Source organism: Sesamum indicum, linkage group LG9 (genome assembly GCF_026168435.1).
Source record: "Sesamum indicum cultivar Baizhima isolate 11 linkage group LG9, ASM2616843v1, whole genome shotgun sequence".
Taxonomy (NCBI): Eukaryota; Viridiplantae; Streptophyta; class Magnoliopsida; order Lamiales; family Pedaliaceae; genus Sesamum; species Sesamum indicum.
This window is the reverse complement of record NC_142665.1, coordinates 21,253,368-21,270,357: the sequence shown is the minus strand read 5'-3', so window position 1 is coordinate 21,270,357 and position 16,990 is coordinate 21,253,368. Positions and strand designations below refer to the sequence as shown.

At 34.2% G+C, this 16,990-nt stretch overlaps 2 protein-coding genes and 1 long non-coding RNA gene across 4 annotated transcripts; 1 reads left to right on the top strand and 2 right to left on the bottom strand.

Moving 5' to 3' along the window:
* Positions 1-3,981: 3,981 nt before the first annotated feature.
* Positions 3,982-4,562, top strand: LOC148787001 (uncharacterized). Its single transcript, XR_016067534.1, has 2 exons — positions 3,982-4,118; positions 4,264-4,562. It is a non-coding gene; the product is annotated as an uncharacterized LOC148787001 (long non-coding RNA).
* A 2,029-nt stretch (positions 4,563-6,591) lies between these two features.
* LOC105178334 (transcription factor bHLH18) lies at positions 6,592-9,531 on the bottom strand. 2 transcript variants are annotated; one of them, XM_020699007.2, is made up of 3 exons: positions 8,802-9,531; positions 7,064-7,432; positions 6,592-6,985 (listed from the first exon to the last, which is right to left on the bottom strand). In XM_020699007.2, exons 1-3 carry the CDS (start codon positions 9,390-9,392, stop codon positions 6,962-6,964), a joined length of 984 nt encoding a protein of 327 aa, XP_020554666.1. In that variant the 5' UTR covers positions 9,393-9,531; the 3' UTR covers positions 6,592-6,961. The 2 variants fall into 2 exon arrangements, with proteins under 2 accessions (XP_020554666.1, XP_011100103.2); XM_011101801.3 differs by having other exon boundaries at positions 6,592-6,935; positions 8,802-9,528.
* Positions 9,532-13,144: 3,613 nt separating this feature from the next.
* WDR5A (Transducin/WD40 repeat-like superfamily protein) lies at positions 13,145-16,751 on the bottom strand. The gene is made up of 2 exons (XM_011101133.3): positions 16,019-16,751; positions 13,145-13,663 (listed from the first exon to the last, which is right to left on the bottom strand). Exons 1-2 carry the CDS (start codon positions 16,670-16,672, stop codon positions 13,370-13,372), a joined length of 948 nt encoding a protein of 315 aa, XP_011099435.1. The 5' UTR covers positions 16,673-16,751; the 3' UTR covers positions 13,145-13,369.
* Positions 16,752-16,990: the final 239 nt, after the last annotated feature.

Here is a 16,990-nt window from a genome sequence, read left to right as displayed (position 1 = left end):
GGCCGCTTTGCACATTGTCGCGAATCCAGTGTTCCACGAACGTACAAAACATCTCGAGATTGATTGTCACTTGGTTCGTGACAAATTTAATTCTGGATTTGTTCTTCCTTCGCATATCTCAGGCAAGCAGCAACTTGCCGACATGTTTACCAAGTCTCTTCCTGGTCCGTCGTTCACCACATTCTTGTCCAAGTTGGGCTTATGCTCTTTTACCCATGCCCAACTTGAGGGGGGCATGTTGAATTTAGCTCAAGTTCCACCATCCTCTTCACTGACTGCAACCTCATCTTCTAGCTCTGTTTCTACTGCTCTGTTTCTGCAATAAGGAGGAAATCGTGTTTCTCTTGGTCACGTTTTTATTAGTTACATTTTACACTTTCATTAGTTAGCATTAATAGCTTAGGTGGCAGCTGGTTTGTTTTTCTGTTTTCAATTTGTTACACAGTTATAGCTTTGTATCTGTATTTAAGCTGAGACTATATCGGTTCTTGTTTGAATGAATGAACCAGATTTTCAGTCCTCCATTTTTCCTTGCTCTGTGTCTCTGTATTCATGGAGTTTATATTTGATTTTATCAGAAACTCTTGAAGAAAAAGCAGCAAAGAGGACAATGGAACCGGTGGTGCACGTCAAGAAATCACAGATCGTGGTGGAGGACGAGGGATCCTCAGACGAAAAAAGCGGCAGCTCCGGCGAGCAGGCCCAGGCGCCAGAGGTTGAAGCAAGAGTCATGAACAACCAAATCCTTCTCAGAATACATTGTGGGAAACAGAAGGGAACTCTTGCCAATTTGCTTAGCAAAGTGGAGAGTCTAAATTTGGTGGTTGTCAATACCAGTGTCACCCCGTTCGGGAGTTCTGCCCAGGACATCACCATTATTGCTGAGGTGATTTAGTTGTTCTATATATCTGGCTTTGATTTATGTAAAATAAGTAAATTCTAATGGCAAGTGCAATATATTTATTATGTAATTGGTATATAGTTTATGGAAAGTAATCAACCACATGACAAGTGACATATTAATTTGGTTCGACAGAACCTGTTTGGGTAAGATTTTCCATGTAAAATATAAAGAAATTACAACAGTTAATCACTGCTTTCTCAGTAGCATTTTATAATGGACTAGTGAATTTCGCCTTTGCTTTGTTTTTGTTTGTGGCAGATGGAGAAAGAGTTCAACATGACAGTGAAAGAAGTAGCAACAGTGCTTCGTGCATCTCTCCAGTAGCCAGCCTGAACGATCCGACAACGCTATCTGGTTATCAAGAGCAAATGCTGACAGCTAACTATGTGTAATAGGGAGCTTAATTAATTTGCAGTTTTGATGATGATGTGCATGGGATTTAAGTTTATTTAATTTGGAAATTCACAATCTTGTTTGTATTTAATTTGTGGAAGGAGACTATATCTACATCTTTATCTTCTGTTATGGGAAATTATCATGCCCTAATATTTAGTTTTCATTAATAAATTAGCTATGAAGCTATTTATTTGCCATTATAAGATCACTCCATGGATGTGCGTATTTTAAATTAACAATTAATTAATTCAATTATAGCATATATGGGTGTATGTATGAGGATTTGCAAAAGCTAAATAGAATAAAGTTATAAAAATTTTAGATTTGTTTTTTTATCCTTTCCCAGACTTTATTGGACCTATTAATGTTAACCACTTTTTTTTAAAAAAAAATTATTAATTATGAACCACAATTAATTAACCTAACCTCAATTTCACCAGTTCAATCCACACTCACCAATTGAAAACATATATATGGATCCTATATCGTATTAGAACTATGAGTATAATTCACAATAGTTAGTGATATTTAAAGAAAATTACTTCTTTTTTTCCTTCGCACTACAAAAAAATGTAACATTTAATTATGCTAGAGTAATTGTCATGGTTAAATTTAAAATTGTGATAGCAAATAGTCATTAATCGCGATCATGCAACGGATTGTTGGCCATACCGATAATGGCTAAAATATGTATTTTTACCATGGCTCTTAGTCATACCAAATAACTTTTTTTTTTTATGAAAAATCTATATTTTTGCATTGATTTTATTTGATCGTAGTTAATAAAATTTATTTATCATAATTTTTAGTCCATAATTACTAAATTTATAGCCAATCGTCATTTTTTGCTGATGTCGATAAATAGTCACTGCCTAGTGCTTCATTCTTATATTTATTCTCAATTTTTAAGACAAGAATATTCACTAGCTAGAAGAAATATAGTTTTTCATTATGTTTAATTACGATGATTCTAAAAGTAAAAAAATCGTAGTGGATGCTAATTAATTATAGCTGCACAACGGCTATCGATCGTTGTTTCTGCAAGCGGACCAAAATATTAGCTACAACTAAAAACTATAATCTATATTTTGATCATAGGTAAAATCATAACAAATATTAATTAACAGTAGTCAAACTTAAATTTCACATTGATCTTGTCCGACTGTGGTAGATAGTACTGATTTATTATAATTTTTAAACCGCGGTGATTTACAATATTGTAGGGAATAATTAATTTTTTGTAATGATTTAATTAGGTTTGCCTTCTATATAGGGAAAACATAATTTTAGTCCTGTAACTTATAGGGGTAGCATTTTTGGTCCTGCATAAATTGATTTTCGCAATTTACTCCTGTAATTTTAAAAATTTGACAATTCTTATCCTTTTCCTGCCAATTTGGCTGGAAAATTACATGTGATTTGCACATGTCTCAATTAAATTACATTTTTAATCTTATAACTTAGAAGAGTTGGCATTTTTTATCCTACATGAATTTATTTGCAGGATTAAATTTGCAAGCAAATCGCAATTTCTAGCCAAGTTGGCTGAAAAGGGACTAAAATTGCCAAAATTATAAAATTACGAGACTAAATTACAAAAATTAATTCGTACGGTAATAAAAATACCACCTCTTAAGTTACAAAACTAAAATTACAATTTTTCCCTTCTATACATTAAAATGACTTAATTAGCATCAGTTTTGAGAGAAAATATTTATAAATATTTTTATCCATCTTTTCCACTAGTGAAATTGCAACGAATCCTTTTCTTTTCTTTTTTCTTAAACTGTACTTATAAAATTATATTAATATTTTAACAAATTGACTAATACATCGATATAATTAAAAAATAATGAAATAAAGGTAATAGACTTACAAACTTACATAGAGCGAGACAAATATATATACAAAAACGAATAGACAACCTGATAGTATTACGGGATTTTTACAATAGTCCCAAAATTAAGAAAACTTGACATATTTAATTCTCTACTTTACAAAATTTTTAAAATAATCTCAAAATTAAGAAAATTCGATACCTTTAGTTCTCTGCTTTATGAAATTTATGATATTAGGTGGCGAGTTTTTCCAATTTTGTAAAGCATATGAATAAATGTATAGAGTTTTCTCAATATTTTTTGGATCATTTTAAAATTTTACAAAATAAAAGGCTAAAAGTGTTGAACTCCCTATTCAAGAGACTAAAAAGTATAATTTCACAGTGTGAACCGATATTGGTTTATCTTGATAGGAATTAAACTTAGATATGTTTCAGTGTAATCTAAAATTATCCCGGACTTTGGATGTATGATTGAAATGATAAATGTTGCAAAATTAATACTCCAAACACATCCGGGAATTAGCAGCCAGCACCATATGATCAGTTTTTTAGCATACATGTGGAGAACGAGCGTGTGGTCGGAATGCCGATTCACCATTCACGGGGAACTACTGTTTCTTCTTTTTTGTTGTTTTTCTTGAGCATGTGTCATGACCGGCCAACCCCCTCACTACATTTTTTCCCTTTTTAAATTCGAATGTTCAAAAATGTTGTGCACGAGGCCGTACCGTTCAATTAAACTATGTGGCTGGCGTGGGACGTGAGGTGCATACAATCCAAACCCCAAGCTTTATTTAAAGAGCTCTTCATGCAGCTCAGAATTAAGGTTAATGTAGGAGAAACTAGGTAGACATGGAGATAAGTGATGCAGATCCACGACCCCATAAATTTCTGCTTGTGTTGTTTTTGGCCGTTGATTTGCATTACTTACTCTTGCACTACTGGAGGAGACAAAGACATCAACTTTAGGATATTAGTGTAAGGGAATTTGTGATACTTTTGTGTAATTAAAACCCATATTGTATGTTCTAGAGAGCGACGATCCGCTGGCTGAGCTGTTCGCGCTGCCTTCTCTTGGTAATTTTGTATCGTGGGTTTTGATTAGAAGTTGCTTCTTTAACAGGGAAGGAGTGGAAGAAGCTCTATCAGGGACAACATATATAACCCTGTTGGGGTACATGAACACATGGAGAAGTATGTATATATCCAGGATTTGCTCGTACAACTGCGTGGTCTAGGCGAAGAGGTTAAGGTGGTGGTTCCAGGCGGAGCTGGCTTTCCAGTATATTATTGGTCAATGTTGGAGATTCTAACTCAAATCGATTTGTAGTGTGATTGATGTACAATTTAAAAAGTGAAAAATTATTTAAATAAAAAAAAAAGAAAAAAAGGTGACGAATCATACAAATGATTCAATATCAACAGGTGTTATAGAATTAAGTAATATTATTTATTTATTTTTGATAGAATTAAGTAATATTATTTTGTTGATATAAAAATTGAATAAGGTAAATTACAACAACAACCTAGCTATCTAATGAGGTTTGACCTTATAATTACGAATATTTGTTTATTATTTAAAAAATTATAAATATTCTCTCAAATGGAAATTATTATGTGACCCCTAAATGGTAATGTAGAATTAGTCAAAATTACGAATATTTGCTTATTATTTGAAAAATTATAAATATCCTCTCAAATGAAAATTATTATGTAGCCCCTAAATAGTGAGATAGAATTACTATTTTTACCCTTGTTGAATTTTTTTTTAAAAAAAATATTTGAGAAAATATAAAAATAAAATAAAATCTGAAGGCATGAGTAAGTAAATAATCCATAGAGCATATTAGTTAATATAGATATTTTAGAAATTCTAAAAAATATATAAAATTATAATTCATAATTCAAAATGACATTTTTCACCATAAAAATTCAATTAAAACTTAATGAGGCTAACAAACCTGAAAATTAGAAAGATATTTATAAATTTTCAAATAAGGATGAAGGAGGAAGGAGTATAATATACCCTAATTGAATATAATTCGTAAAGTGGCAGCTACCCCTTTTGATGATGCAGTTTGTGACAGCCCTTGTTGGAAGATGAATCCAATGGGAAGCTTCAGCGTCAAAACAGCTCCGGGAACTTATACGGGATGGGAGAATCAGGCGTCCACTTCTCAAGGAATTATGGCACCAGACTATCCCCATTCATGTCCATCTTTGTGTGGAGATTGATTCATAGTTTTGTTCCCATTGATGAGTGGCTTCGAGGAAAAGACCTTCCCATGGTATGTAAATGTTTGTGCCGTCAGCAGTGTGATACGACTCAACATTTGTTCCTTAAAAGCGAAGTGATACGAGAAGTATGGTATTACTTTGGAGCATTATTTCATTTAGTTCCGCCTTTCACTGATCATGTTGCAAATTTTGGAAGCTCTCATCACCTCTGGTCACGGTCATATCAGAATACTGATCCCCATTCTTATAATGTGGTTTGCTTGGCGGATGAGGAATGACGCCAAATTCAATAGCATTTGTTTTTCGATAACCCGCAACGTCTGTGCTTATTTGAGCCGGTTACATAAAGCTCAAGGAATGAAGGCGAAGAATTGGAAAGGCGATTTACTGGTAGCAGCAAAATTGGGTTTCTTCTTCCCAAAAACCACACCTCAAAGCCCCAAGGTAATCCGATGGAGACACCCTATAGGAGGGTGGTGGAAACTTAATACCGATAGAGCCTCAAAGAGTAACTCGGGCTGTGCCGGAGCGGGCGGGATCATTAGGGACTGTTATGGTCGTTTGGTCTTGGGGTTCGCAGATGGCTTGGGTGTTCAAACAAATACATACGCTGAGTTATACGCCATAGCAAGGGGACTCCAACTCGCTAAAGACACTGGGTGTACTCAACTTTAGAAAATTTCAAAAATTTACAACACAACATTGACTCAACTATATATAATATATTTTTTTATTATTTCTTAAGTTTTCATAAGATGAAACTATGCAATATAAAAATTACCAAGATAAAATATAAAAGCATTGCTTCAAAAATGTGTATATAATCAGCATATTTTAAAATGTACACGATGAAAAAATTTTAATTATCCAAATTAAGTAAATCATTATGATAATTTTTAATAATTTCATCCTAAAACTTTTAGTTTAAGATAAGTGACTTAATTTTTTTTCTTTTTTATTTAACCCAAAACTCTTTTCTTTTAAAGACAATCTAAAATATTTTAAAATTAAAAAAAAAGTAAATATTTCTATTTTTATCTCTTTCTTTTTATATTTTTAAACACATAAATATGTATCTAACACGTGTTCAAAATGTGCCCATATTCGATATTTATCCGAAGCTGGACTGAAGTACGTGCATTATGGGATGGGGCTACAAACCCAAACAAATGCTATTAGAACCAAAAAAAGTGCGGTTCACGGGGTCCAAGCATTGGGCCAACAGAGCACCATATTATATAAACAAAATCAGACAATCAAGTCCGGTACTATTTACAGGATTTTCATAGGCTGGTTTTTTATTAGGGATGGCTGCCAGTAGACTTGGGCCAGACCAACTCCCTTGTCATTCTTAATTGTGGGTCTTGACCCTCAATCTTTAGTCGAGCAACTAGAGAAAAGTAGAATCACCACTGAAAGAACTTTTTACATTGATATTACGGATGATTGAAAATTTACAATGGCATGAATATTTTCTAGTTAATTAGCAGCAGACTGGAGAGCAGAACGAAGAGTTGTCACCATGTCTTTCGCCGTCACCCTCATTTCTTTGTCCATCTGCCACAAGTAACACTTCACATCACTCAACTTATTAAAGCTTTCTGAACCTAACGAACAAAATTTTATAAGTTCTAAAAACATCTTATGAAAAAAACTGGGACATACTGCATGGAATGCTGACAAACCTGAGCAATAATGGTGATGTCAAGAGCCAAGCTCCCGAACGGCGTGACGCTTGTATTTACCACAGCCAAGTTAAGCTTCTCGACCTCTGCAAGTACTTTCACCAATACATCCTTACTTTTCTCGCAAAGGATTTTGAGGAGGATGCTTCTGTCGCAGACTCGGGCTTCGATTTCAGGCAGTGATGATAGCTCGTCAGACTCCCGGTTTTTCTCGTAGGAAGATCCCTCGTCCTCCATTATGCGTGATCTCTTCACAAACACAACCGAATCCACAGTCTGCTTTGCGGCTTGGTCCTCCAACGTTTTCACTCTCTCCTGAAGGTATTTTAAGTACTTGATGGTATCCCCCAGGACAGAAGTCTTGTCCATCTATATATGAATTTATTACATGTATGGCACAAAACTATTAGTTCATTTGTTTTGAAAATTAAAGTATCACATGTATGTCTTTGAGGTCAGAAGTATGTGTTTGTAACCATGTAACAAAATCAAAATAATATGGATGTTATTTTGTGTTTTTAATATAATAATATCAAAACAAATAATATTTCACGTCACAGTAAGTTTGTTTAATCATTGAAGGTTGCTGGAAAAACATAATAATCGGCAACGACTATAGTAACGTGCCATAATTAATTATTCTCAAAACCATAGGAGAAACTGCAACATGAGTGTGGCATTGAAAATTACTACAACCCACAAATTCTAATGGTTGTAACGACACAGTAGGCGACCAAACAAGAATCGGGGTCCATTCAAAATTAAAGGTATGAATGGAGAAAGAGATGTATTTGGCGCGTCTCTAGGTCCAAATTCAAGAAAGTAGATTGCTACTGGTCCTGAAATGGCCAAACTTGTCACTGGACGTTGCATTCAACCATCTACATTAATTATTATGCAATATGGGAATAGAACATACATCTGCGACATGTTCTAATTATGGACGAAAATTGAAGTGTGTATTATTGTAATTGTCCAGCCCAACAAGTTGTCTTTGCGCTAACTTATAGCTCTGGATGGAATAACAAGACCAGACAAGCAAGATTGTAGTTAGAAGAATGTTGAGACTTTTGCATCAATATTCTGAAAAAGTACTCTAGCTTAGTATTTTTTCATATAACAGTTCTTACAAATTTGAACCTGTTCCCCGACGTTCTTACATACACACTAGATTTGATTTCATAAGAGGATTATGAAGTAAGTCTTAGTAAAAAGGCTAGTTTATGTACTAATGTGAGAAATATAACTAATTATGTAGTTCTGGTGGATAAACAAACGTAGAAATTTCATACAGAAGTTGCATTGTCCATTTAATGCAGCCTCGGGGAAAGGAAAAAGATAAATAAGAAGAAGAGTATAATATTATAATATTTCAAAAATGAGAATATTCATATATATATATATATATATGTACACGCAAATAATTTATCTTTGTTAATAATATTATTCAGAAATTCTAAAGGTATTGGTATTTGGAAAAAATTAACAATTTATCTTTTTTTCCCGGCCTTAATCATATATAGCTGAAAAAAATCACACAGATAGACGTGTGTGTATCTCTATATCATCATAATATATCAATCACAAGTATTTATACATCGTATTCTGAGCTAATTTTTTTTAAAATTATTGATAATCATATAACTTGCCCATATCTTTGTAGTTTAATCAATATGTAAGCTAATTAACAATTAGGACTACATGCACTAGTCACAAAATCAATATGCAGAAAACTTACCTTCTTGAGTCCCGGAACCATGGAAGATAAAGCAAGGAACCGTTGGCTCAGTTTCTCCCGCCGCTTCCTCTCCGCCATAATATGATCATATGTTTGCGACGGCGGCCTTAGCCGCCGTGGTTTATTTCCCTTGCCGTCACGTTTTTCTATCCTGGAAGCTTCATTTATGAAAACTTCTGATACCACTGCCTCTTTATCAGGATCCAGGACCACCAGCGGCGCCTGTCGGCAATTTTCTGGGGAATTTGCATTTCCGAAATTGAGAATGACAGGAGCAGAAGAAGCTCCATCAATATCTTTCACCGATGAAAAGTTGCTGAAGTTGTTAGGCTTTCGCTCTTTGGCTGGCTGTTCGAGGCCGAGGACTTTCGGTGGTTCAGTGCACAAGTTGGCGGCGGCGGAGTTAATGGTTCCTGGAGCAGTGATCAAAGTGGATGAAGACGAAGAGTCGCTTCCTGCCGGGGACAGGCTCCCCGGAAAATCTTCTGCTAGTATTGCAGCCAATTCCTCATCCATATAGTCCATAAATTCACATTGATCGCTGGACATTCTGCTGTCTTCCTGCATTCTCCGGGGATCAAATTCGATCATTTTGCTTCCGAATTACGATGTTGCTGTGTAGTAATAGCTGCATTGAGATGTAAGAGTGGAGATTTTCATTGAATTCCAAGGTAGGGTCCGGGCTTAATATTGGGAGGCCCGTCCGTTCCGAGACTTGCACACATACAGCAATCATAAATATATGGCTCCAGATATTCTGTTCCACCATTTTTATTTTGCCTTTGTTTTTTTTTTTTTTTTTTGCTTTCTTGCGCATGTCCTATTATTTGAATTATTGCCAAATGGGTCCTCCACAAGTCACATGGATGAGGAGCGATAGAGAGCCAGAGCATAATATCTCAAACTATTGGAAAATAGAAGAGATTTAGAGCATGTGTGGAAATGAAATAACAATTTACTGATTAAGATAAATTACAACTATCTTATCTGAGATTTAACATTATTATAAAAATTTTATTATTGATTGAGAAAATTATAAATACTTTCTTCAAATAGAATAATAATTATGTAATCCTTTAAACGGTAGAATATACATTACTATTTAATTTACCCTTACTGATTTCGATAAATAAATAATGGTCAAAATATAAAAAAAACAAATTGAAGGTGGGAAAATAAATAGTTCACAAGGCATGTTAGTATGTAAAAAAACATTTTAGAAAATTGTAAAAAAATTCTATAAAATTATAATTTATAATTCAAATAAGCATTTTGGTCAGGAACTCATCACAAAATTGAATGAAAACTAACAAAATGAACTCATTTTAGAGAGGCATTTATAATTTTTAAAATAATGAGGAGATATCTATAATTATATTTGTATATCAAAAATTATGATAAGTAATTGTAATTTACCCAAATAATTACCGTAATATCTGTTAAATAACTAAAATTTCTAGCCCCATACATATTAGTATTATTTAATATAACAAGCACAAGTTAAAATGGCTATCCATTTTAATTATCAGAAGAATTTTTGAGATAGTTTAATGAGATGATTACTCTTTTTGAGGAGAAAATTGTAATTTTAGTTGCAAAATATAGCACGATTTGTAATATTACTCCATATAACTGAAATACATTAGAAAAAAGAATTACTATTAGCTATAATATTAGTGATTATGGTTAAAAATCATGATAAATTACCACTATTAATTACGATTAAATAAAATCGATGCAAAAAACTAATTTTTACATCATGAAAAAATTATTTGTCACGGCTAAAAGTCATGGTCAAAACATTTACAAAATATTTAGTCACCCTTGCAAAAACCATAACCAACAACCGTTGCGTGGCCAAAATCACTAATTATTCAATAAGCTATTTGTTATTAACCATGATAATTACCGTAATAAAATGTTATAAATCTTCTAGTGATAGTCAATGTTAGAACTACTTAACATTATATATATATATATATATATATATGAGATGTGGTCGAGAATTTTTTTACTAAGGGAAAAAATCAAAAATTTTATCATGACACAATTGCACACCATGTGAAATGGGATTTTCGAAAGAGGTGTTATTTTCAAGAAAAAGGGTCTCAATCAATGAATAGTGTCTTCCTTAAAAAATTAATTACTTTTTGTATTTATAATAGTATTGAAAATTACATAGTGTGGTGTTGTATTTATTAATGTGTGCCTCATATATATTAAATTATTTTTTTACCTTTACAAGTTAATATATCGTCAAGTTGCAATCATTAATAAAAAATTTGATTACATGGATCCGGACATATCATCAATAATCATATATATATATAGAGAGAGAGTGGAGATTTTTTATCAAAAGTTTTAATAATACTAGAATACGATGAATCTTTCGTTTTTAAATCAATTGAAGAAGCTTAAAAAGCGATGAAAATAAAGTGTGTGATCTACAATATTCCTCATATATATTTAGCTTACATTGGAAGTAGCCTATCCAACCCAAACTGTAATGTGATACAGAAAACTCAGCTTCACAAAAAACATATATATATCTATATCTTATCAAAGATTATAGTACAGATGAAAATGTATTGTATCAAGAATCTTTAACGTAGTACACAACCTACTTACATTTATTAAAGTCCAAACGTATCCGTGTTTGTTTCAGCGCTTATGAAATCGACTGTTAGGGTCCAAACTCCAACCAATCCAACAAATAAAACAAATCTTGGGAGGTGGGTGTTAGTGTTATTTGGATTCACACATAGAAAAACTTATATATATATATATATATAATTATCCCAATAAACAAATAAAAAGAAATTAAAATTTCTGGTTCTGAGTTTGGCATGTGTTGCACAATCGTTTTCTCACTTTCTAAGCTGCTCCTCTTCCACCCCCACGACTCAGCAAAGAGTCAATATTGCTTCTTTTCTCTGCATTCGATTATATCAATATTTTAATAATTTAAATAATTGAACAGTATATCGATCAATACAATAATATGACCATATAGTATAAATCATATTACAATAAATTCACATAAAACAAAATGAATACCCACAAATTCAATGAAATTCAAATCAATAACTCTAAATTTATTCATGAAATTTTAATCTTAACTTTAATGAATATGCTAAAACATCATTAGTAAGAGCCAATACTGTTTCAAACACTAATATCCGGGTGAGAACAAAGAGGAGGAGGGGAGAGAGAGAGAGATAAAGTTGGGATGAGAGGGAAAGAAAGTAATGAATTATTTAACTAATGTTAAGATTTATTTCACAATAAGATTTAACTTAGATGAGTCATAATATTAGAAAATATGTTTTAGCGTGATAAATTACTTTTTATGACCATATCAGGGCCACGGCATAGACGCCAACCAACAAATTGAAATGATGCTAATGATTTAACAGAAAAGGGCATGTACCCAGTATTCTTCTTGTCAGTTGCTGTGGGTGGAAATACCTACTGCAGACAAATTTGTACTCTAGTTCTTAATTGCAAGTGGTTTACTAGAAATGTCTGCTAGCTAGCTAGTCCTAGCAACCTCCTTTTTACGTTGATGTGGGGACGTAAGATTGGGTGGATCAAATCAAACTTGCTGTAACTTTTTTATCAACCAGATTATTCAAGTACTTAAAATAGTATTGAATCTATAATTAAAACTATGAGGATTGATTTTGGTCTATTTTGTATACATGCTAATATAATTAACAATGATAAATAAATTGTAATAATTATATAAAATAAATTAAATATCCACATATTTAGTCAAACTCGAAGTTACATGAAACCACAGCTTATTTTCAAAAAACAGGTCATTTTATGGACACAAGAGCCTATAATCACGATTAAAGAGAGCTGTTGCATTGATCACCACTCCCTATTTTCTACAAGGAAAAAAGTAAAATTGACTTAACTCAAATTGGTTTAAACTATATGACCAAAGTCTTTTTCTTTGTATTAAAAGTATTTTTAATATAGGAGAATATTTCACACCATGTAGTTAGGTAGGTACCCCGCTTGGATTATGAACTATCAATGCAATAATAATAATATTGTTATAAAGTATAAATGAACACGATATGGCTATGAAGTAAAATGCTAATATCATCGCTGTTGATTCAGAATCCATACAAATACTTAAGTGGCGTAACGTAACAAACAGCTACTAGTACAGATCCATGTTAAAGTTTTCAGCTACTAATGGCCAAATAGTACAAAAACTGTAGGTGCATCACCCTGAATTGTTTTATGCAACCGTCCTGACTGGTGATCAAGGTTATCCAGGGAACTCACAGAATTTCAAGACTTCAAGAAACTAGAAAAATCACACAGCAGAAACAAACTGAAGATGGATATCCAATATGTAAGGCTGAGATTGTACGCCAGAGCAACACAAAGTTAGAGGAAAGCGCTAAAAGACAGTGAATGAACCTCAAGGAATTTGGTTGGATTTAGAAAGACAGGAAATTCTACAGCCACAAGAATTACATCTAAGAATGCCTGCACAGATTCCAAAGTTATATTATGATAGCCACAGAAAAAAGAAAAAAAACATAACATTAATCCTCCTCTTGGGTCCAAATCTTCACTGTATTGTCGTTTCCAAGCGCACCCGAAGCTATCATATTTTCCGTTGGGTGACACGATACTGATAAAACTGCATCTGTATGACCTTCCAGCTTTTGAACTATTTTCCGGGACTGCAGCTCCCACAAATACACGCAATTATCCTCAGATCCGCTCACAATGTATTTCCCATTTGTTATAGAAAATGTTGAAGAAATGCAGTACTTTGAGTTCACGTGGCCTGTGTAAGTTTTCAGAAACTTCCCTGTGGAAAAATTCCAGAGCCGCTGCCAACACAACCATCCAGGAATAAACATGAGAGCAGTAAAAGAATACATTTGCAGACTCCGGAAATATTGTAAATACAGTGAGTCCCACAGACATGCCTTGGGGCCAGGTTTTAGCAAACTGGCACAAAGAGCGCATACATAATTACATCAAATGATGCATAAGAAGGTTGACATAAAAATTAGAATGATAAAAACTCTACGTGTTGAAGTCCTTCATCTAGCAGCTGGTGGTATTATGGCTCATAAACCACCAGATAGAAACTCAGACTTCAAAAGACATGCTGATAAAACTACTCTTGTTCCAACTAACAGTAAAGCCACTAGCAGCCTGAGTTTATAAAGAGATATGAACACCATAAGTAGTCAACACTCAACAAGATCCCACTTTTGTCAGATCATATCTCTCTTTCGTCTGAAAACAACAATTCAGGTTTCAAATATTGTTGCGTGTTAGGTATTCAGCAACAATCAAAAAATTGAACAAAATTAAAATGTACAGTGACAATTTTATGCATCCATTATTTAATAAATTCTTACGCCATGGCAAATGGTGAATAGAATCCGAATAGGAAAAAAAAACTCAAATTAACACACATAGGAGATTATTTGTATAATACAACCATGACGACAATATTTGAGGAAGAAAGAAGCTTTATGATTCCCGTGATACAATGTGCATCCAGAGCATAACTGCAACCCAAGTTCTAGTCTGCATGCAATAAAACTAATATTCTTTTGGACTTCAATCAACAGGGATAGTAAAAAATTGACCTCCCCAACAGCACTAATGCCAGGCAACCTCCTTTTTGTTACATCGTTTCTGTGCATGATTTAGGTGAGAAAACCACATGAGTACATGAGAACAACTAAGAAGAAGCTCATGTAGAAGCTTCCAAAGTGCGGCAAGTCATTTCTGTGAGCCAAGTCTTCAACTAGTACTAAAGTGTTTGCAAGAAGATTAAAATAAGAAAATATAATGAAATAAACATGGGGAACATCACCAAAACTTCATCAAGTGTATTGTGCATGCTACAACTATTTAATTGCTATTTAGTTAGTAAGTCTCAACTGAAGATCAATATGTTTATGGGATCACTATATATACATATATATCTTCTCAGATAAGTATATGAGGTTCCTACTTCCTAGATAGAGTAGAGTACACAATGAGGTACAGCTTCCATACTTGTACACAAGGTCATTAGTCATATACTAATAATTCAAAATGTTATATCAGTAACTTAGACACACGAGGTAAAACTTAAAGTAATATAATGCCTCACTAGAATTAACAAGAGCAAAGATGTCTTTTCAAGTTATCATGGGGCATATAGATGGCGATGCAGGAATGGTGAAACTTATAAAGGCAGAAGGCAGATCAAGACTCAACTATAGAGCCAGAAATTTAATTTCCAGAACTGAAATTTCAAATGACTAGAGAATTGCCACTTGAGAACAGCATTTGTAAAGATCAAGTCATGCATTCTCACCATTCTAATCAATCATGATGCCATTATGATCATAACCTCCTTCCATAAATTAGTTCTCCTATATTCAGCAGTGAAGATATGCATCTTCTAAACCACCACATCAACTCTCTCAGTGCAGATGTCAAGCAGTTCATAAATTCTCATCCGAATCAAACATGATACACATTGCACACACTAGTCCTCATATTAGCTTCCCAAGTAAATCATATATATAGATCATACAGCTGAAGTCTTTAGCATCTGATAATTGACATGAGCTATTCAAATCAAGGAAGCAGATAAAATTACCTACTCGCCAGTCAAGCAGATAAATTTACCCATTCAAAAGAACAACAAGACAAATATCAAGATTTCATCTTATGTTTCTATCACCGCAATATAATCTACCATTTAATCAGTTCCTCCTATGATAAGGACTAACTTAATGTCATTATCAGCAGAGATACAGCTTAAGGGGGAAAAAAAAAGGAGTAATGGCTGGACTGTATATCCTTCTCAGGAGTCTACATGGAAACAGTTCTAAGAAACCAAATGGAAAATAGGACAATAACATGTCCAATTACTGAATCTATTATTCAATGAATCATCTAACACATTGAATCACTACGCAGAAACGGAGAATTTAACATTCCACTTGACAAGATAACAGTCTCAAAGCAACTAAAACATGGCATCGAGCGATGACAATTCCAAACAGCACCATTTCCAACCTCTGGATCAGAATTCACAAGTGCTCCTCGATCAAGAAAAAAGTTAAATCTCCCCCCCCCCCCCATCAACCAAATGAAGTAAACAAACAAATCATATCACTTAAAAGATTGTAACTTTCATCATAGATAAAGACAATAAAATAGAAACCAACCAGAGTATTGTCAAGAGTTCCCACAAGAATAAACTTCCCATTGGGCGAGAACTTGACAAAGCTAACAGGAGGATGCTCATCATCAATGAGAGTCTTCATACAATGCCCAGTGGAAGCATCCCAAATCCTACAAAGCCCATCATAACTACTTGAAACGATAAGCGATCCATCCAGATTAAAATGAACTGCCGTGACAGGGTCCGAATGTGCGGGAAGCACCTTCAGGCATTTCCCCGACTTGACATCCCAAATTCGGACGGTCTCATCGAAGGAACCGGAGGCAAGCATGTTGGACTGGGGATTGAAATTGACAGAGAAAACGTAGTTGGTGTGGCCAGTAAGGGTTTTGATGAGGGAGCCAGTGGCGACGTCCCAGAGACGGACGGTGCGGTCGTCGGAGGCGGTGGCGAGGAAACGTCCGTCGGAGGAGAAGGCCAGGTCGGAGATGCCCAATTCGTGGCCATGGAATTCGTTGTGGACAGCATCGGGAGAGGACAGGGAGTAAGTGCGGGCGGATTTGTCGGCGGAGCAGGACGCGAGGAAGCGGCCATCCTCGGAGAATTGAACGCTGGAGACGGCCCGTTTGTGGCCGGTAAGGGTGTGCTTGAGGCGATAGGGTTTGAAGGATTCAGCAGGCTCCGTCGTTGAAGCCATCCGTGGGTCTGTGTCTTCCACCACCACCAGGGTTCTGTTGGGGTTTTTGCGGGTATATTACATTTTTTATCCCATATAATAGGCATTGTATTGCCGGTAAATTACACTATGGGATAAAAAATATAATTTATAAAATATAAAATAATTCATTATTCTGCTCTAACACATAACAAAAACAGTGGCAAATTTGTTGCTACAGCTCGAGAACATAACAAACAAAATAATGGAACCAAATGTATTGCTCCAGCTCCAAAACATAACAAAATATGACTGCTAATGGAAATAACAGCTGCCGTTTAGCCTCTTAATGAAAAAGCC

Excerpts from the sequence above, each read along its gene's own strand:
- WDR5A (XM_011101133.3), bottom strand. The coding sequence starts at position 16,672 with ATGGCTTCAACGACGGAGCCTGCTGAATCCTTCAAACCCTATCGCCTC. Across the intron at positions 13,664-16,018 it reads GAACTCTTGACAATACTCTG|CGGCTCTGGAATTTTTCCAC; the intron begins GTTGGTTTCTAT and ends TTGTGTTGGCAG.
- LOC105178334 (XM_011101801.3), bottom strand. The coding sequence starts at position 9,392 with ATGATCGAATTTGATCCCCGGAGAATGCAGGAAGACAGCAGAATGTCC. Across the intron at positions 7,433-8,801 it reads TGGTTCCGGGACTCAAGAAG|ATGGACAAGACTTCTGTCCT; the intron begins GTAAGTTTTCTG and ends ATTCATATATAG. Across the intron at positions 6,936-7,063 it reads ACATCACCATTATTGCTCAG|ATGGACAAAGAAATGAGGGT; the intron begins GTTTGTCAGCAT and ends TACTTGTGGCAG.